Source organism: Carcharodon carcharias, chromosome 16 (assembly GCF_017639515.1).
Source record: "Carcharodon carcharias isolate sCarCar2 chromosome 16, sCarCar2.pri, whole genome shotgun sequence".
Lineage (NCBI taxonomy): Eukaryota > Metazoa > Chordata > Chondrichthyes > Lamniformes > Lamnidae > Carcharodon > Carcharodon carcharias.
The window spans coordinates 107,711,702-107,733,527 of NC_054482.1; the positions used below are offsets into that span (position 1 = coordinate 107,711,702).

The 21,826-nt window shown below is 46.5% G+C and overlaps 1 protein-coding gene across 1 annotated transcript in view; it reads right to left on the minus strand.

Moving 5' to 3' along the window:
- The window catches only part of pigk (phosphatidylinositol glycan anchor biosynthesis, class K), a 123,622-nt gene that overhangs the window by 84,431 nt on the left and 17,365 nt on the right, over positions 1-21,826 (minus strand). Inside the window, exons 2-8 of the mRNA XM_041208650.1 lie at positions 20,864-20,917; positions 19,006-19,097; positions 17,523-17,658; positions 15,617-15,728; positions 10,988-11,084; positions 8,540-8,657; positions 803-913 (exon numbers count right to left, since the gene is read on the minus strand). Coding sequence (XP_041064584.1) covers positions 803-913; positions 8,540-8,657; positions 10,988-11,084; positions 15,617-15,728; positions 17,523-17,658; positions 19,006-19,097; positions 20,864-20,917 — 720 coding nt within the window. The remainder of the gene's footprint in view (positions 1-802; positions 914-8,539; positions 8,658-10,987; positions 11,085-15,616; positions 15,729-17,522; positions 17,659-19,005; positions 19,098-20,863; positions 20,918-21,826) is intronic.

The window sequence follows — 21,826 nt, forward strand, 5'->3', positions numbered from 1 at the left end:
TGATTGCAATGATTAATGTTGTATCAATGTTTTCTCCACTCTCAAATGGACTTTCGTTTCCCGCCTCTCCTGAATGCAACAGAAACTAACAGCACTAATTTGTGGGTAGCTGCAGCTCTTTGTTACTTTCCCGCTCTTCAAGTCAGACCCTGTACCAACGAGGCTGGAATTCTCAGCCTTTTGCACCAGTTTACAATTCCAAACTGACCCGAGCACCACCACCTCCATCGGAGTCAGCGGTTGGTAAATCCCGGTTCCGGCTTTCCCACCCCTTTCTCAACACAACGGAGCCAGAGGGTAGATTTGCAAAATGAAAGAAAGGCTTGTATTAATATAGCGCCTCAATTCACTTTACAGCCAATGAAGTGCTTTTGAAATCTAATCACCGTTGTAGTGGAGGAAGCGTGATAGTCAAATTACACATTGCAAACTCCCACAATTAGCAGTGAGATAAATGGCCACGTTATTTATTTTTTGTAATGGGAATTGCAGGACGACAGGGAAAGCTCCCCGGCCCTCTTCAAACAAGGCTGCTGAATCGCTTACGTTCGGCTGAGGGGAGCAGATGGGGCCTCGGTTTAACGCCGCTTCTGAAGAACGGCAAATCCAACAGTGCAGCACTCCCTCAGTACTGCACCACAAGAGTTTCAGCCTGGATAATGTGGTCAAGGCTCAGGAGCGGAACTGGACCCCCACCATCCCCCAACCTTCTAACTCATAGACTAGATTGCAACTGACTCAGCCACGGCTAACTCCTTCATCGGTACAATCCATTAGAATCTTCCTAATCAAAGCTACTTACCAAGTCGTTCATGTTATTCTGGCTGGCTGGGCGAATGTCTTCTAAAAACTCCAGGAGATAATAAGTGTATCTGTCCATCAGATGGACCCCAATGGCGAGATCTGGCTGGTGCTAATGGAAAGACAGGTCAAATGTTAAGTCATTGGGAAAAATTAGACTTCTGTCAATATGAAAGCCTGTGAGATAGCTAGGCTATTTAGAGGCTGTGTCACGCTTCAACAAAGAATAATTAGTCTCAGCTCAAATTGTTCACCGACTAGTATATCATTATAGTTCTGGTGAACAAACCTGTCCCTCTGAACACTGATAACTGAAACATTTTTTTTTTTGGTTATTCATTTACAGCATGTGGATGTTGTTGGCAAGGCCAGCATTTGTTGCCCATCCTTAATTGCCCTTGAACTGAGTGGCTTGTTAGGCCATTTCAGAGGGCATTTAAGAGTCAGCCACATTGCTCAGAGTTTTATTTTTATTCATTCACAGGATGTGGGCTTCGCTGGCTGGGCCAGCATTTGTTGCCCATCCCTAGCAGCCCTGGAGAAGGTGGTGGTGGTGAGCTGTCTTCTTGAACCGCTGCAGTCCACGTGGTGTATGTACGCCACAGTGCTGTTAGGGAGGGAGTTCCAGGATTTTGACCCAGCAACAGTGAAGCAACTTCCAAGTCAGGATGATGAGTGACTTGGAGGGAAATTTCCAGGTGGTGTTGTTTCCATCTACCTGCTGCCCTTGTCCTTCTAGATGGTAGCGGTCAAGTGTTTGGATGGTGTAATCTAAGGAGCCTTGGTGAATTCCTGCAGCGCATCTTGTAGATGGTACACACGGCTGCTACTGTGCGTCGGTGGTGGAGGGAGCAAGTGTTTGTGGATGTGATGCCAATCAAGCAGGCTGCTTTGTCCTGGATGGTGTCAAGCTTCTTAAGTGTTGTAGGAGCTGCACTCATCCAGGTAAGTGGACAGTGTTCCATCACACTCCTGACTTGTGCCTTGTAGATGGTGCACAGGCTTTGGGCAGTCAGGATGTGAGTCACTTGTCACACAATTCCTAGCCTCTGACCTTCTCTTGTAGCCAGTGTTTATCTGGCTAGTCCAGTTCAGTTTTTGGTCAATAGTAACTCCCAGGATGTTGATAGTGGGGGATTCAGTGATGGTAATGCCACTGAACGTCAAGGGGCAATGGTTAGATTGCCTCTTGCTGAGGATGGTCATTGCCTGACACTTGTGCAGTGCGAATGTAACTTGCCACTTGTCAGCCCAAGCCTGTATATTGTACAGGTCTTGCTGCATTTGGACATGGACTGCTTCAGTATCTTAGGAGTCGTGAATGGTGCTGAACATTGTGCAATCATCAGCGAACATCCCCACTTCTGACCTTGATGGAAGGAAGATCATTGATGAAGCAGCTGAAGATGGTTGGGCCAAGGATATTACCCTGAGGAACTCAGGCATTGATGTCCTGGAGATGAGATGATCAACCTCCAACAACCACAATCATCTTCCTTTGTGCTAGGTATGACAACAACCAGTGGAGTCTCCGGATTCCCACTGACTCCAGTTTTGCTAGGGCTCCTTGAAGCCACACTCGGTCAAATGTGGCCTTGATGTCAAGGGCAGTCACTCACTTTTTTTAAAATTACTGATTAATGGGATGTGGGCATCAATGGCTAGGCCAGCATTTATTGCCCATCCTAAAAGGCCCTTGCATTTAAGAGTCAACCACATTGTTGTGGGTCTGGAGTCACATGTAGACAAGACTAGGTAAGGACAGCAGATTTCCTTCCCTAAATGACATTAGTGAACCAGATGGGTATGCATAACAATCGACAATGGTCATCATTAGACTTTTAATTGCAGATTATTATTGAATTCAAATTCCACCATCTGCTGTGGCATGATACGAACCCAAGTCCCCAAAGCATTACCCTGGGTCTCTGGATTACTAGTCTAACAACAATACCACTTCACCTCGGGAGCTCAGCTCTTTTGAACCAAGGCTGTAATGAGGCTAGGAGCTGAGTCTGGAGTCCCATGTAGGCCTGACCAGGTAAGGACAGATTTCCTTCCCTAAAGGACATTAGTGGACCAGACGGGTTTTTATGGCAATCAATGATAATTTCATGGTCACCATTACTGAGGCCAACTTTATGTTAAAGATTTATTGAGTGTAAATTCCACCATCTGCCGTGGTAGGATTTAAACCCATGTCCCCTCAGCATTGGTCTAGGGCTCTGGATTACTAGTCCAGTGACATTACCACCACGCTACTGTCTCCTGGGGGGAGATGATACCTATCACAATTGAAGGACATTCCAAAGTGCTATACAGCCTATGAAGTACTTTGAAGTGTAGTCACTGATCTAATGTAGGAAACATGGCGACCAATTTGCACACACCTAAGCACCCACAAACAGCGCCGATATAATGATAATCTGTTAATGACCAGATAATCTGTTTCTAGCGATGTTGGTTGAGGGATAAATGCTGGCCAGGACACTGGGGATACCTCCACTTCATCATCTCCAAATTCTGTCATATTCTTACTTATATTCCTATTTTCTTATTACATGGAATCCTTTACATCCATGAAAGGGCCAATAGAACTCCGGTTTAACGTCTTCATTTGCCAGACCTGCTCTGGCAGTGCAGCAGTCCTTCAGTACTCTGAGTTCTGAAGTGGAATTTGAACCCACAACCGAGGCGAGAGTGTAGCCCATTGAGCCACAGCCGACACCACAACCATTAGTTTTGAGTCAATTGCTCTTTTCAATTTTTATGAATGCACTAGGATTAGGTGTACGGAGCAATCTCATAGAGTTTGCAGATGTTAGAAGTCTCAGCAACACAGCAGACAGTGATGAGAAAAGTTGTGGACTTCAGGATGGTGAAATGACAGAAGCAATTTAGTTCAGTTCAGAGAAGTGTAAAGTGATTCAGATGACTAACACGGAAAGGCAGTTTGCTACAAATGGCACAATTTTGACAAGTGGAGATGAGCAGAGAGGTCTTGTCATCCGCCTACACAAATCCTTAAAGGTGGCAGGGCAACCTGGTAAGGTGATTGAAAAATTTATTGCATTACTTGGGTTTATAAATAGAGGAGTAGAATATAAAAGCAAAGAGATCCTGCTAGAACTTAATAAATCACTGGTTAGCCGTTAGTTGGAGCATCGTGGACAATTCTGGGCCCCACACTTCAGGAAAGGTGTAAAAGCCTTAGAAAGGGTACTGAGGAATTTTACCAGGATGTTACCAGCAAGAAGGGCTTCAGTTATTAACATTTTTTTTTACTGTATTTAACTTTTACAGGGTTTTTTTTTTCAACCAGAGGCACGTCAGGGCGGTTCAGTCCCATGTTATATACCGTCTGCAACATGTGGGAAGTCCTGGACGCTCCTTCCGCTCTGACCGACCGCGGGTGCAGGAAGTGCCACCAGCTGCAGCTATTCGAGCTCTGACTTTTGGGGCTTGAGCGGCAGCTGGAGACACTGAGGTGCATCCGCGAGGCTGAGAGTTTTGTGGATGGCACTTTTTTAGACATGGTCCGCCCCACAGCTTAGGGAAGTGCAGACAGTGAGGGAATGGGTGACAATCAGTCAGAAGAAAGTTGTCAGGCAGATAGTCAGGAAATCCCCAGCGTGCATCACGCTCAAGAACCGTTTTTCTGTGTTGGAAAACAGTGAGAGTGACGGTTCCTCTAGGAGTGCAGCCACACTCAAGGCACTGTGAGTAGCTCAGCTGCACAGGGGTGTTGAGGAAAGAGGGGAAGAGCAATAGTGGTAGGAGAATTGATGCTAAGGGGAACAGACAGGTGTTTCTGCAGCCGTAGACGTGACTCCAGGATGTTATGTTGCCTCCTTGGTGCCAGGGTCAAGGATGTCACTGAACGGCTGCAGGGCATTCTAAAGGGGGAGGGCAAACAGACAGGGATTGTGGTACATATTGGTACCAACAACATAGGTAGAAAGAGGGATGAGGTTCTGAAAGCAGAATTTAGGGAGCTAGGAAACAGATTAAAAAACAGGACCTCAAAGGTAGTAATCTCTGGTTTACTTCCGGTGCCACGTGCTAGTGAGTATAGAAATAGGAGGTTAGTCCAGATGAATGCGCAGCTGGAGAGATGGTGCAGGAGGGAGGGCTTTAGATTTCTGGGACATTGGGGCCGTTTTTGGGGGCGGTGGGACCTGTACAAGGTGGACGGGTTGCACCTGAGCCGGAAAGGAACCAACATCCTTCCGGGGAGGTTTGCTAGAGCTGTTGGGGAGTGTTTAAACTAACTTGGCAGAGGGATGGGATCCTGAGAGGAGGTTCAGCAGGGGGAGATGCACAGCCAAAATTAGGAGAGCAAGTGAGTCTGGAAGGCATAGAAATTATAGGCCAGTTAAGGCACAAGGGAGTTTGGCAAGGTTGGATGGTATTTATTTTAATGCAAGAAGTCTGACAAGTTGGTGAGTTGAGGGCACAAATTAACACGTGGAAGTATTGCTGTCACAGAGACATGGTTGAGAGAGGGGCAGGATTGGCAGCTCAATATTCCAGGATATAGGGTCTTCAGACCAGGGAAGGAGATAAAAGAGGAGGAGGTTTTGCAAGATTGATCAAGGAATCAATTACTGCAGTAAAGAGGGATGACATCTTAGAAGGCTCCTCAAATGAAGCCACATGGGCAGATCTTAAAAAGGAGCAATCACATTGCTGGCAGTGTACTATATGGCCCCAAACAGTCAGACAGAAATAGAAGAGCAGATATGTAAGCAAATTTCAGAGGAGTGTAAAAATAAAAGGGTAGTAATAGTTGGAGATTTCAACTTCCCCAACATTAACGGGGTTAGTCATAGTGTGATAGGTTTAGAGGGAGCGGAATTCGTAAAATGCATCCAGGAGAGCTTTTTAAGCCAGAACGTAGAAGGTCCTACAAGAGAGTTCATTTTAGGGGATGAAGCCAGGCAAGTGGTAGAGGGATCAGTGGGGGAGCATTTTGCAGATAGTGATCATAACTCTGATAGATTCAAGGTTGTTATGGAAAAGGACAAAGATGGGCCAGATATAGTTCTAAATTGGGGGAAGGCCAATTTTAATAAGGTCAGATATGATTTGGCCAGAGTGGACTGGGAGCAGCTACTTTTAGGTAAATCTGCTTCAGAGCAGTGGGACTCATTCAAGAAGGAAATAGGAAGAGTACAGGGCCAACATATCCCAGTAAAGATAAAGGGTGGGAGGGACCAACAAATCCAGGGAACCCTGGATGTAGAGGGATATACAGGATTGGATAAAGAGAAAAAGGGAGACTTATGGCAGAAACCAAGGGCTCAAATCAGCGGAAGCCCAAGAGGAGTATAGAATGTGTGGGGGGAAACTTAAAAAGGAAATTCGGAGAACAGAAAGGGGGCATGTAAAAACATTGGCAGGAAAATAAAGGAAAATCCAAAGTTATCTTACAAGTACATTAAAAGTAAGAGGTTAACTAGGGAAAGAGTAGGGTCCAATAAGGATCATAATGGTAATTTGTGTGTGGAGCTGGAAGACGTAGGTAGGGTTCTAAATGAATACTTTGTGTCAGTGTTCACACGTGAGAGGGACAACGAGGGTATGGAAATCAGGCACAAGGACTGTGATATAATTAAAGAAATTAACATAGAAAGGGAGGAGGTTCTAAGTGGTCTGGCAGGCTTAAAAGTAGATAAATCTCCAGGCCCAGATAAAATGTATCCCAGGCTGTTGAGTGAGGCAAGGGAGGAGAAAGCAGGGGCGCTGGCAATAATTTTCAATACTTCTCTGGCCACAGGAGAGGTGCCAGAGGACTGGAGGACAGACAATGTGGTACCATTATTCAAGAAGGGAGGAAGGGATAAACCAAGGAAATACAGCCCAGTCAGTCTAACCTCAGTGGTGGGGAAAGTATTAGAAGCAATTCTGAGGGACAGAATTAATCTACACTTGGAGAGGCAGGGATTAATCAAGGACAGTCAGCGTGGTTTTGTTAAGGGGAGGTCATGTCTGACCAATTTGATTGAATTTTTCAAAGAGGTGATCTGGTGTGTAGATGAGGGCAATGCATTTGACGTGGTCTATTTGGACGTCAGCAAGGCTTTTGTTAAGGTCCCGCATGGGAGGCTGATAACGAAGGTAAGACCCCATGGGATCCAAGGCAATTTGGAAAATTGGATCCAGAATTGGCTGAGTGGCAGGAAGGAGAAGGTGATGGTCGAGGGATGTTTTTGTGACTAGATGCCTGTGTCCAGTGGGGTTCCACAGGGATCGGTGTTGAGTCCCTTGCTGTTTGTGGTATATAAACGATTTAGAATTGAACGTAGGAGGGTTAATCAGTAAGTTTGCAGATGACACGAAAATTGGTGGGGTGGTAAATAGTGAGAAGGATAGCCTTAGATTACAGGAGGATATAGACTGACTGGTCAGATGGGCTGATCATTGGTAAATGGAATTTAATCCGGATAAGTGTGAGGTGATGCACTTGGGCAGAACAAACAAGGCACGGGAATAAACAATGAATCGTAGGACCCTGGGAAGTACCAAGGATCAGAAGGACTTTGGTGTGCATGTCCACCTGTCCCTTAAGGTAGCGGGACAGGTAGTTAGTTAAGAAGGCATATGGGATACTTGCCTTTATTAGCTGAGGCATAGAATATAAGAGCAGGGAGGTTATGCCGGAACTGTATAAAACACTGGTTAGGCCACAGCTAGAATATTACATGCAGTTCTGCAATCAACATTAAAGGAAGGATGTGACTGCACTAGAGAGAGTGCAGAGGAGATTTACCAGGATGTTGCCTGGGCTGGAGAGTTTTAGATATGAGGAGAGATTGGATAGACTGGGGTTATTTTCCTTGGAGCAGTGGAGATTGAGGAGGGACATGATTGAGGTGTATAAAATTATGAGGGGCATAGAAAGGATAGACAGGAAGGAACTTTTCCCCTTGGTGAAGGGATCAATAACCAGGGGGCAGGAGGTGTAGAGGGGATGTGAGGAAGAATTTTTTCACCCAGAGGGTGGTGGGAATCTGGAACCCACTGCCTGAAATGGTGGTAGAGGCAGAAACTCTCATAACATCAAAGAAGTATTTGGACGGGCACTTGGGATGCCATGACATACAAGGCTATGGGCCTAGTGCTGGAAAATGGGATTAGAATAGTTAGGTACTTGCTTCACCGGCGCAGACTCGATGGGCCGAAGGGCTTTTTTCTGTGCTGTAGACCTCTACAACCCTATTATGAGGAGAGGTTGGAAAATTTAGGACTGATCTCCTTGGAGCAAAGGACAATAGGCAATCTAACAGATGTTTTTGAGCTGATGGGCTTCAATAGAGTAGATCAATTAGAAAAAATTCTTTCTGGTGAGTGGGTCAATAACCAGGGTTCAGAAAGTCCGAGCGGGAAGATAAGGAGAAGCATTTTCACTCAGTGTTATTGTGACCTCGAACGCCCTGCCTGAAAATGTGTATTGGAAGCCCATTCCATGAATAATTTTTGAAAGGAGTTAGAAAGGTCCTTGAAGATTGCGAATTTACAAGGTTATGGTCAAAATGTGGGGAGTGTGGGGTGAACATGCTTGCTCTTTCAAAGGGCCACCACAGGTATGATGGGCCAAATGGCCTCTTTCTGTGCTGTAAGATTCTATGAGGGCATGAACCAGAAAACCTGTCTTTTCGTTCCTCAGCTCCATATTTTCTCCATTTCCTGTTTCTACACAGATTATCAATCGTATATTCAAGAGCTGAAAACTTACTGAAAGGGAATCCTCCCCAATCTGGCTGCTGGCCAGAGCCAGAATGTTAGGAGAATAAAATTTTTCATACATGGAGGCCCCCTGGCAAGTGTCGATGATGAAAAGCAGCTCATGGTACCTGAAGAAAGTAAACACTCATCAGTCTTAGAGCGAAACCACTGCCTCTATTCATCCTGTACATCATGCAGCTCTCCGCAGGCTCCCCTCTCTCTTAGGCCATCAAAGCAGGAAAGAAAACAGTCGGTAACTCTCCAGTGATGAATGAATTTGTATTTATATAGTGCCAGTCATGACCACAAGATGTCTCAATGTGCGTTACAGACATGAAGCACTTTAGGAGTGTAGTCACTGCAGTAATGCAGAGTGTAGTCACTGCAGTAATGCAGAGTGTAGTCACTGCAGTAATGCAGAGTGTAGTCACTGCAGTAATGCAGAGTGTAGTCACTGCAGTAATGCAGAGTGTAGTCACTGCAGTAATGCAGAGTGTAGTCACTGCAGTAATGCAGAGTGTAGTCACTGCAGTAATGCAGAGTGTAGTCACTGCAGTAATGCAGAGTGTAGTCACTGCAGTAATGCAGAGTGTAGTCACTGCAGTAATGCAGAGTGTAGTCACTGCAGTAATGCAGAGTGTAGTCACTGCAGTAATGCAGAGTGTAGTCACTGCAGGAAACGTGGCAGCCAAATTGACGAACAAGCTCCCACAAACAGCAGTAGTGCCATGGGGTTTTCCATGCACACACGAGAGGGCCTTGGTTTAACACCTCATTCTAAAGATGTCACCCTTAAAATTGCAGCACTCCCTCCGTTAGCAGCTTTGGCTCAATTGCTAGCTCTTTTGTCAGAGTCAGAACATTGCAGGTTCAAGTCCCACTCCAGAGACCTGAGCACAAAAATCAAGGCTGACAGTCTCAGTGCAGAACTGAGGGTGCTTTGCTCTGTTGGGGGCGCCACATTTCAGATGAGACATCAAACCGAGGTCCCACCTGTTATCTCAGGTGGGTGTTTAGATGGTTCTAATGCAAAAAAGAGGAGAGGAGCTTTCCCTAGAGTCCTGGTCAAAAAGTATTCCCTCAAGGAACTTCACTAAAACTGATTATATGGTCATTATCACATTGCTGTTTGTGGGAGCTTGCTGTGTGCACACTGGCTGCTGCATTTCCTACATTACAACAGTGACCACCTTTCAAAAGTACTTAGATTGTTGTAAAGAGCTTTGGTACGTCCTGAGGCCATGAGAGGCACTATATAAATGCAAGTCTTTCTTTCAGTGCTGAGCTGAAAGATTTTGTGCTCAGATTTCTGGAGTGACACTTGAACCCACAACTTTCTGACTCAGAGGCAAGAGCGCTACCCCAAAGCCATGGCTGACACAATGTGTACGCATTCGGTGTTAATTTAGTCATGGAGTAATTTTAATTTTATTTTTATATCCGAACGACGAGTTTCAATCTTACCTATAAGAAGCCGATTCCCCAATCAGCTGCTCACACGTGTGCAAGTGGCACTTGTGCAGGGAGCGCAGATTGAGAAATCACGGTCCGAGTTCCCTCTTTATCAGCCTGAGGCCGGTGACTCCGCTACAATCACTCCCCTCGGGTTTACCCGACCGGGAACCAGCTCCACAAACTTCAAAAGAAGTGGCCGCCACCAGTTTTCATTCGGTTTCTTCGTTTTTTAATTCCCAAATTCCAAGTCAGTAACCTCAGCTCAGAGAAAAAATTTTTTCTGGGCAATTTGTGGTTTTGATTTCCACTCCCCACCAACCACCCCCCCACCCCCACACAAACCCCGAGACATTTGACAAGTCTTTTCAAATCTTCAGTCACCATTATTGTTCCAGCCCCCACGGAGCTCGTCAGCACAGAGGGAGTGAGAGTTGGAAAATAAACCTCGGTTTCAACGGAAAACTTTCCCCATCCGTTTCAGCTCCAACATCTGGTCCAGGAAAGTTGTGGATGGCTGATTAACGCTTGATGTGGAATTAAACAGAACTAAAATTTTGGTCCATTTTAAAGGCTCAGCTGGTGGACGACCATCTCACTTTAACCGACTAACACAGTACACGGTCAAGCGAGGGGACAGATCAAGTATTCCTACTTAAACAATAGATTCTGCTTGTCTTTTGACAGGACACCTGCCCCCCCCCACCCCCCAGCAATCACACACACACCATGAGGTGCGTGTAGTATACAAGTGATCACATAGCAGAGAGCAGCACCCGCTTGTGCACATCTGAGTAAATGACACACAGACAACCAGTGGCTTTCCACCCACCAAAATTAACTGAAGTTAGCAAGGAATCACGGGCTGTGTGCCTGCACCGGCATGAGACAGATCTGCCTGCACATACCGTGGCCCCGGGAGGGCCCGATTGTGGAATCACTCCTTATACGTACATCCAGCTTGGAATGGCACACTAAAACCTGCAGTACGCTCAAATCTTTTTACCTTCTCTTTTGCCACATCTGCTCAAATGCATCAGCGAGCTCAATGTTGGTAATTTCTTCGGAATCCTGGAATTTTAGGAAACCATTGCCACCGTGTCCTTTTTCAAAAAAAAGAGAGATAATCACACACCTGGCCATGATAATGCGACGTCTGTAAAGATAGTCAGGGCAGTGGGCATCACACTCCTGCTTTTAGTTCAGAAGATGGTGGGAACAAGCCCCACGTTAGGACTCAAGTGTACAATCTATCAGAGGTGCCTCCAGATGAGGCCTTAAATTAAAATCCGGCTCTCCCTGTACACGTCGACGTTGAAAGCCTAACGGGGAGGCAGTTTCTTTTCATTCGTTCCTGGGGTGTGGCAAGGACAACGTTTGCTGCCCATCCCTTGAGAACAGTCGTGAGTCAACCACGTTGCTATGGGTCTGTACTCCGGACTGGGTAAGGATGACAGATTTCCTTCCCTGAAGGACGTTAGTGGACCAGATGGGTTATTATGGCCATCGATAATAGTTTTACGATCATCGTTACTAAGACTAGCTTTCAACTCGAGACTTGCTTTGGTTTTGTAACAAACTCCGATACTTACCTAAGGTTTGGATCGAAGTCGCGGTTCAGGAACTGCAGTTTCCAGCGGGCCTCGGGGCTTCTTTGCTTTCGATGGTGAGAGAACGGCTACACACGCGCAGTTCATTGCTTTTACATCTTTAGAGCGGAAACTGGCCCCGCGCACATGCTCAGGAGGGAAGGAGGAAAAGTGAAACGGCATGAAACTGGAGGTCAGGTGACCTGAACAAGAGCGCCATTTGAGAGAAGGTGCCCCAGGGAGCAGTACAGGTAATAAATAATAAATAATATAAACATTCATCAACTGCCAGAACACGGGGAGGGGGGTAAATCAAGGAGGTGATTCCAAGCAGGCAGTGGGACAGAAGTGCTCCCAGGAGAGAGTTACGGGAAGGACAAAGACAGGGATCAGGGATGGATCCCATTGAGCCAGGATAAATGACAGGAACAGCGAAAAAGGTTCTAAGTTAAAGAAAGAACTACGGGAAGCAGACTTGAAGCACAGTTGGTTCGAGAGAAGCCCAGGTAATCCGAGACAGCAGCTGAAGGTTGGTGACTTCGTGCCACTGGCCATAAGGGCAAAGGTACCCTTTTGGAGCAGAGATGTTCTGCTTGGCACGGCTGAAGGCCTGAAAGTCGGCTTGGAAGGTGAATTGAGGGTATACTCGGAGATTCAGGAGAAAGGAGTCTTGGAAGGCAAGATTGAAACCCTGGAGGTGGATCCTGCTTGAAGCAGTCTGAGTGGGAGCAACCTTTGGTGAGAATTCCAAGGCGAGGTCTTCAATTGTGGAGATTGGAAACTCCCGTGACAAAGGTGGAGTTTCAGTGAGTCCGGTTGGCTCATGGCATGACAAGTGTCTGGGTGGATTGTTGAGAAATCCATGGAATCTGCTTTGGTCACATCTGCCATTTACTTTGGAGTGCGGCGTGTCTGACCACAGTCTGCTAGTTGGTTCACACGTACCATATACTTACCCTGAATATTAGAGTATCAGATAGATATGGTAAATTGTTTTATCTTTCTGAATTGGAATGTATCTGTAAAGATATAGCTGGGTGAAGGAATCGTGAATATTTGAATCATTTTCTTGTGTTTGTTTTGAGATTTTTCCAACCTTGTTGTCTGGTGTAATATAGTTCATTTTTCTTGTTTAATAAATATTTTGTGTTAAAAGCTCATCAGCAGACTCCTGCGAATTTATTCATTAACTTACCTCCACAGTTTCTAAAAATAAAAATAAAAATTAGGATCTATCAAGCCACTCTGGCATTTGAATTGTCCAGTAGTAACATCAGCTGGGATCGTAACAAATTGAATTATAAATGCCACCATCTGCTGTGCCAGGATTTGAACTCCTGTCCCCAGAGCACTTGTCCCAGGCCTCCGGATTACTAGACCAGTGACATAACGGCTACGCCACTGTCTCCCCAGTGATGTTTGTACACTGCGAGGAGATCAAGTTTGCTGAAAAGACAGTAATCATCCAAACTATAATATTTAGTGACAATTATCTCTTATTTTCTCCCTTTGAGTTTATAATAAGCCTTTCCAGTTTTTTTTTAAATCTGCAGCAAGGAGGAAAGTACTTGCATATATAATGATATCGTAAGGACTTCCAAGAGTGTTTTACCACCAACTGCAGCCCGATGAGATTCCATTAAGTGGGCCAGTATGTTGTTGTACTGATATGTCATAAAAAAGCTTCAAACTTCACTGGTATTTATGTAGTGCCTTTCAAAAATCTCAGGACATCCTAAAGCGCTTTACAGCCACTGAAGCATTTTTTGAACTGTAGTCACTGTTGTAATGTAGGAAATTCAACAGTCAATTTGTGCACAGCAAGCTCCCACAAATAGCAATGAGATAAAGATCAGATAATCTGTATTAGGTGTTTAGTGATAAATCTTGACCAGGACACCGAGGAGAAACTTCACCGCTTTTCCTCAAAGCAGGACCTCGGGATCTTTCACATCTGCCCGAAAGTGATGACAGTGCCTTGGTCTCATATCTCATCCAAACATTGGCGCCTTTGACAGTGCAACACTCGTCAGTATTGCACTGGGGCTGTCAGCCTAGATTTTATTCTCAAAGTCTCGCTCACGCTTGGTTCATGAGGAGCGAAAAGACAGATGTTTCTGGTTCATGTCTCCATAGAAATTTACTGCACAGAAAGAGGCCATTTGGTCCATCGTACCTGTGGTGACTCTTTGAAAGAGCAAGCACGTTCATCCCATACTCCCCACATTTTGACCATAACCCTGTGAATTCACCGTCTTCCAAAATCTGTCCAACTCCTTTCAAAAATTATTCATGGAATGGGCTTCCAACACATTTTCAGGCAGGGCGTTCAATGGCACAATAACACTGAGTGAAAATGCTTCTCCTCATCTTCCCGCTCGGTCTTTCTGAACCCTGGTTATTGACCCACTCACCAGAAGGAACTTTTTTCTTCTCGATCTACTCTATTGAAGCCCATCAGGCTCAAAAACATCTGTTAGATTGCCTCTTGTCCTTTGCTCCAAGGAGATCAGTCCTAAATTTTCCAACCTCGCCTCATAACTGAAGCACTTCTTGCTGGTAACATCCTTGTAAAATTCCTCTGTCCCCTTTCTAAGACCTTTACACCCGTCCTGAAGTGTGGAGCCCAGAATTGTCCACAATGCTCTTACTGAGAGTTAACCAGTGAACAGGATCACTTTGCTTTATATTCTGCTCCACTATTTATAAGCCTAAGTACCCCAATATTTTTATCAATCAGCTTATCCACTTACCCTGCCATCTTTAAAGGTTTGTGTGGATGGATGGCAAGATCTCTCTGATCAGTTATACTTCTCAAAATTGTGCCATTTGTAGAAAACTGTCTTTCCATGTTAGTCAGCCAAAGGACATCACTTCACACTTCTCTGAATTGCACTCCATTTGAAATGCTTCTGCCATTTCATCAGCCTGCATTCCTTCTGCCTGCAGAGCTCCCCATTATGAATATTTTGTGAACTAAACCAAGCAGCAATCGTTCCCTGGTGCTTTCTCCAGGGCAACACCTCACCTGGAGACGGCTTGCCAACCAATCAGCACCCATTTCTCATGCAATATAAATTATTGCTCCCTTTGAAATTTGGCACTCTTACATCTGTCCTGAGTGCAAGATGAAAAACTTCAACAGCATATGCCTTTTCAGCAGCATGTCTCTTTTATCAGCAGTACATAAAGTCTCTGGAGTTAGACATTTTAAGGGGAAGTTCCTGAATGTTTGCAGCAGTATGACCTCAGACAGGGGAATGCAAAACTCAGTAAACTGTGGAATACACCTAGGTTTCAGCAAACCTGATCCCTCATATCTCTTGACATTGTGTAGAGGGGAGGTATGTAAAGAGATGCGTCATGGGCTGCATGCTACTGTACCCCTGTGTGTGATGACAGAACATTCCTGTGTCATAATTGAGCAAGGTCAGACCACAAATGCTATTAGGTTATATATCAATATAGCGAGGATAACAGCAGCTCGTTAGAACAGACACGAAAAAGCATTGAAACCTTCTGTTCAAGGATTGAATTATCAACCTCTCCAAAGCGTCAGCTGCGGCTCAGTTGGTAGCACTTGTCCCTGAGTTAGAAGGGCGCATGTACAAGTCCAGGGACGCAGGCACAAAACCCTAGGCTGACAATCCCATTGCAGAACTGAGGGAGCGCTCCACGGTCCAAAGTGCTGGTTTTTGGTGGTGATGTCATACTGAGGCCCCGTCAGCCCTCGAAGGTAGCTCTAAAAGATCCCATTATGTTGAAGAGTAGGTGGGTTATCCCTGATATCCTTGCCAATAGTTATTCCTAAATCAGCATCACTAAGGGAGATTATCTGATCATTCTCAGATTGGTGTTCGTGGGCAAATTGGCTGCCACATTTCCTACATTACAACATTGACTACACTTCAAAAGTACTTCATTGGCTGTAAAGGGCTTTGGGACTTCATGAGGTCATGAAGTCCGCTATATAAATACAATTCTTTCTTTATTGCTGGTCCAATATTGAGACTACCCGTCCCCACCCCTCCCCGCATCATACCTACCCGTCATGTAGATGAGAATGTTGCTCCTGTCATCCGAAAGCAGGCGTTTGGATCGGGGCGTGCTGAGAGGAAGTCGGCCTGTTAACACCCGTAAGAAATTCTCAACGGTAACCTGAGAATAAAACAGAAATAACTGAAGCCAACTCCTCCCCAGTGGCCTGGCCAACATCCCTCCTTTTGTCAATGCTGCAGGAACAAATTTGCCCGTGAGGCGTCCTGTCACAGTTTGAAAGGTCTGAGCACAGCTGCATTCACCCACATAGCAACTGCACATCAAAGTCATTTGGTGACTGTTTCGGGAGAGATGATATGATGCAAAGAAATTCAATTTGTTTTACTCTAAGTTCAGGTTTTTTTGCGATCAAGGTAACAGAGGTCAGTGCTGGGGACACAGTGTCAATATTAAGCACTCCCACATCATTCGCCCCCTCCCCCACCCAATCATCCCCCCTCCTTCGCCCCAGCGCCCCCCAAATCTCCTCCTCCTTCGCCCCAGCGCCCCCCGCAATCTCCCCCTCCTTCGCCCTCCCACCCCCTCAATCTTCCCCTCCTTCGCCCTCCCACCTCCCCAATCTCCCCCTCCTTCGCCCTCCCACCTCCCCAATCTCCCCCTCCTTCGTCTTCCCACCCCAATCTCCCCCTCCTGCGCCTCAAACCCCCCCCAAATCTCCTCCTCCTTCGCCCTCCCACCCCCCCCACAAATCTCCCCCTCCTTCGCCCTCCCACCCCCCCACAAATCTCCCCCTCCTTCGCCCTCCCACCCCCCCACAAATCTCCCCCTCCTTCGCCCTCCCACCCCCCCACAAATCTCCCCCTCCTACCCCCCAATCTCCCCCTCCCAACCCCCAATCTCCCTCTCCTTCGCCTTCACACCCCCCCAATCTCCCCCTCCTTCACCTTCACACCCCCCCAATCTCCCCCTTCTTCGCCTTCACACCCCCCCAATCTCCCCCTTCTTCGCCTTCACACCCCCCCAATCTCCCCCTCCTGCGCCCCAAACCACCCCCCCCAAATCTCCCCATCCTTCACCCTCCCACCCCCTCAATCTCCCCCTCCTTCGCCCTCCCACCCCCTCAATCTCCCCCTCCTTCGCCCTCCCACCCCCCAATCTCCCCCTCCTTCGCCCCAGCCCCCCTAATCTCACCCTCCTTCGCCCCAGCACCCCCAATCTCCCCTCCTTCAACCCAGACCCCCCCAATATCCTCCTCCTTCGCCCCAGCCCCCCCAATCTCCCCTCCTTCGCCCTCCCACCCCCCCAATCTCCCCCTCCTTCGCCCCAGCACCCCCAATCTCCCCTCCTTCGCCCTCCCACCCCCCCAATCTCCCCCTCCTTCGCCCTCCCACCCCCCCAATCTCCCCTCCTTCGCCCTCCCACCCCCCCAATCTCCCCCTCCTTTGCCCCAGCCCCCCCAATCTCCCCCTCCTTCGCCCCAGCCCCCCCAATCTCCCCCTCCTTCGCCCTCCCACCCCCCCAATCTCCCCTCCTTTGCCCCAGACCCCCCCAATCTCCTCCTCCTTTGCCCCAGACGCCTCCAATCTCCTCTTCCTTCGCCCCAGCACCCCCCAATCTCCCCCTCCTTCGCCCCAGCCCCCCCAATCTCCCCCTCCTTCGCCCCAGCCCCCCCAATCTCCCCCTCCTTCGCCCTCCCACCTCCCCCAATCTCCCCCTCCTTCGCCCCAGCACCCCCAATCTCCCCCTCCTTCGACCCACCCATCCCTCTCCCCCCTTCGCACATAATGGCTCACACAGCAGTGTGTCACACATCAGTGGTTGGATTCCAAAGATAAAAGGCCAGAGACCATGCCAACCAGTTCCATAAACATATGGTTGTTTTAATATTACGAAATGAAGCTAAATGAAATGACTTTATTCCAATTTAAAGCTCCACACAGTGAGCTCTCTGACCTCATAGCCCCGGTAGTCAACTTCAACATTGTCTCCATAGACATTCAGCTCCATGTTCTTGTGGCTGAAGATGGTGGCAGGTTTAAGGTTTCTTGGGTTACATGCCATGTCATCGGCAAGCATCAACACAATATGGCTGGAAGAAAGAAAAGACTATCTCTAGCCACTGAGATCAACATGCATCCTAAAATCACGACACATAACAGGAAAATCCATCCGTAGCAAATATGTTGAGCACCAGGTGTCTCCGCAACACCCCTCAGCTATCACCTCAAACTACACTGTATTTAGTAGAAAATGGACTGGGATGGTCACTGGTGATGGCAGCGGGGGAATGGATTTGAAAGGATGAGTTACAAGCATCTTCACTGAATTGGAGGTAAGAGGGTATGAATCCCACTTCACACAGGGTACTGCATCAACAAAGGTGCTGAAATTCTGATGAGACACCAAACCAAAGTCCTGCCTGTAATAGATCCCATGGTACAATTTGATGAAGAGCAGTTGCAGAGGAAAGCTTCATATTTGTCACAAGAACACAAGAAACAGGAGTGGAACATACAGCCTGTTGTGCCTGCTCCACCATTCAACAGGATCATGGCTGGTCTTGGGCTTCAACTCCACTTTCCCGCCCACTCCCCATATCCCTCAATTCTCCGAGACCCCAAGCCTTAAATGTATTTAACAATGGAGCATCCACAATCTTCTGGGGCAGAGAATTCCAAACATTCACAACCCTTGCAGTGAAGTAATTTCTCCTCACCTCACTCCTCAACGATCAGCCCCTTATTCTGAGACTGTGCCCCTTGTTTTGGATTCTCTGACCAACGGACACAATCTCTCAAGGCTCTTCAGGATTTTGAATACACTCCAACATACACTGGGACAGTGGCAAAGCCTTTCTTTCAGTTTTACGGTTTCAAAGATCCAGGTACCCACTCCGTGGAGGCTTGAGCACAAAATCTAGGCCAACACTTCAGTACAGTACTGCATCTTTCAGGTGAATCGTTAAACTGAATCCACCTGCCCTTTCAGGCAGGTGTTAAAAACCCCGTGGCACAATTTCAAAGAGTTCTCCTTGGCACCATGGCTAATAGCTACCTCTCAACTGACACCACAAGAACAGATTAAATGGTCATTTATCCCATTGTTTGCAGTGTGTAAATTGGATGCCAAATTGTAATTTTTCTTACATTACAGCAGTGGCTGCGCTTCAAACGTACTTCATTGGTTGCAAACCCCATTGGGATGTCCTGACGTGTCAAAAGGCGCTATATAAATGCAGGTTCCTTTTTTCTCTTTAAGTAAAGCAAGTGCTCTGCAAGTAACATTAATGAACAGAAAGCTATCACACCAACACCAGATGGCACAGTGCATTTACAGCTCTGTCAAGTTTCTCTCGTTATCACATCTTCCCCTGTACAGGGCTTCATGGATTGAAGAACAAGGTGGGCAGTTTAAGATCTACTGCAGGTCTCCTTACCTGTCTGGGATTCCGAGCCTTTTGACACTTCTATAAATTGACAGCGTATTGGCAACATGACGATAGTTGAACCAGAATCTGGATGTACACACCTTGGGAGCGAAAATAAGAGCAGAACAATTAACAGCACATTACAGGCAGCCCATCCAGTTCTGACAAGGTGCAATAATCGTACTGCAGCAAATTCTTCTCCGACAGTGATTGTAAAGTTATCAGCGAGGATTTTACAGCACAGGATATTTCAGCTACCAGTTGGACGAGGCGCCCCAGTCAAAATGAAGTTTATAGTTTAAGAGATTCACTTTTCTTTTGCTCAGCTGCATCTGGATATCAGAGAGGGAGACTGAGAGGCAGCTTTATATCTCAACAAACAGTGCTACACCTGAACTGGGAACACCCAGTAGAGCAATGTAGAGGGGACCTTTATACCTCCTCATGCAGCTCCCCTACCCGAGTTTGCTTGCTAGGACAACACTGCAAAGAGAGGTTTACTCTGCTTGACCAGAAAGTAGCTGAGGTGGGCACCTGTTGCTGGAAGCAGATAGTTCTCCATTCCCCAGCATTAACATCAGTCACCTTATTCAACAACAATAACAACAACTTGTATTTACACAGCACCTTTAACATATTAAAACATTTCAAGGAACGCTACCAAAATTTGACAACATGCCATATGAGAAGATATTGTTCCAATCATGGGATGTGAGTGCCACTGGTTAGGCCAGCCTTAATTTCCTATCCCTAATTGCCCTTGAGAAGTTAGTGGTGAGCTGCCTTCTTGAACAGTTGCAGTTCACGTGGTGTAAGTACGCAGAATTGACAGCAAGGGAGTTCCAGTTTTTGACCCATCGACAGTGAAGAATGACGATTTATTTCCAAGTCAGGACGGTGAGTGACTTGGAGGGGAACTTGCAGATCGTGGTGTTCCCATGCACCTGCTGGCCTTGTCCTTTTAGGTGGTAGGTCACAGGTTTGGAAGGTGCTGTCAAAGGAGCCTTGACTCCTTGGCTACAGTGCATCTTGTAGGTGGCACACACTGCTGCTTATATGCGCCAGTGGTGGTGGAACAACTGTTTAATCTGGTGGGTGGAGTGTCAATCAAGCGGGCTGCTTTTTCCTGGTCAGTTTCATTCAGGCAAGCAGGGAGTATTCCATCACAATCCTGACTTGTGCCTTGTGGATGGTGGACAGAATTTGGGGAGTCAGGATATGAGTTACTTGTCACAGGATTTCCAGCCTCTGACCTGCTCTTGTAGCAACAGTATTCATATGGCTGGTCCAGTTCCGTTTCTGGTCAATGCTAAATTCCAGGATGCTGACAGTGGGGGAATCAGTGTTGGTAATGCCATTGAATGTCAAGGGGAGATGGTTAGATTCTAACTTGTTGGGGATGGTTATTGTGTGGCGCAGGTGTTAAATGCCACTTATCAGCCCATCCTGAATGTTGTCTAGGTCTTGCTGAATGCATCTGAGGAGTTGTGGATGGTACTGAGCACTGTGCAATTAACAGCTTGGTCAAAAAGCTACATTTTAAAAGAAACATCTTAAAGAAGAGAGAGATGGAGATCCAGTGAGGTTTGAGGAGGGAATTCCAAAGCTTAGAAGCATGGCAGCTGAAGATACAGCTATTGATGGTGGGGCGCAAGAAATTGGGATGCATAGGAGACCAGAATTGGAGGAGCACAGAGTTATCAGAGAGTTGCAGGGCTGGAGAAGGTTGCAAGGATAGAGGATGAAAATTTCAATCATGTGTTTTTAGAAAACTGAAAACAAGCACAAGACAGCCAAGCTATTAGGACATGCTCTATCAACTGATGTAAAACTGCTGTGAGTTTTCTAGTGTCTTGTACAATCTCACCAGCACAGCCCAATTATTCGTGTGGCCACTTCTGAAAAACTGCTTTACTCGAGTCTGTATGAAAGAAAAAAAAACATATTATGAAATGTTCTAAACTAAATTACAAACAGAAAGCTGAACGTTACTTGCAGTTTGTTTGCTTCTGTTTATTTTTGCAATTGCTTCTCAGAGTCAGAGTCAAAACATTTTAAATTTTAATTTAAGTCTGGGAAGGATCCTGAGGTCTATAGTTGAGCGATTCCACCTGCACAAGGTTAAGATCAGGCCGGAACGAGAACTTCCAGGGGTTTCAGAGGTACTGGGTAGTCTTCATTACTTTGCCGCAGCTGTTAAGGTTCAAAAGCAAGACATCACTGGAAGCACAAGCAGGCTACTCAACAGTTGCGTGGCACCAGGGGCAGGTAGGGGAGGTGGTGAGCGCAAAATACACACTGTCTCACAGGCACAGGCAGAGATAGAGACACACACTTGGCTGATGCACAGACACACACACACACACACGCAGGCAGAGAGAGAGGTGTTAATAGGATCCACGCCAGTAGTGAAGTCAAAACTAAGACACAGAGCCTTCCCTTGCTGAGAGAGTTTATTGACTTTGTTCAGTGTCAACACTCCTCACCTCCACCCAGTGTCCCAGCTATCCCCTATTGATAGCTCAAATAGCCATCAACTGTTTCCCTTAATGTAACTGACATTAACAAACCTTAACAATATAATTGAGAAGACATTGACAAAAGACACAAACACACAGGCAGACAGAGAGGGACAGAGAGACACACAGCAGACACATTGAATGCAAAAGCAGGGATGCAATGCTGGAACTGTATAAAACACTGGTTAGGCCACAGCTGTGTATAGTTCTGGTCACTACACTACAGGAAGGACATAATTGCTCTGGAGAGACTGCACAGAGGAGATTTACTAGAATGTCGCCAGGGCTTGAAAATTGCAGCTATGAAGAAA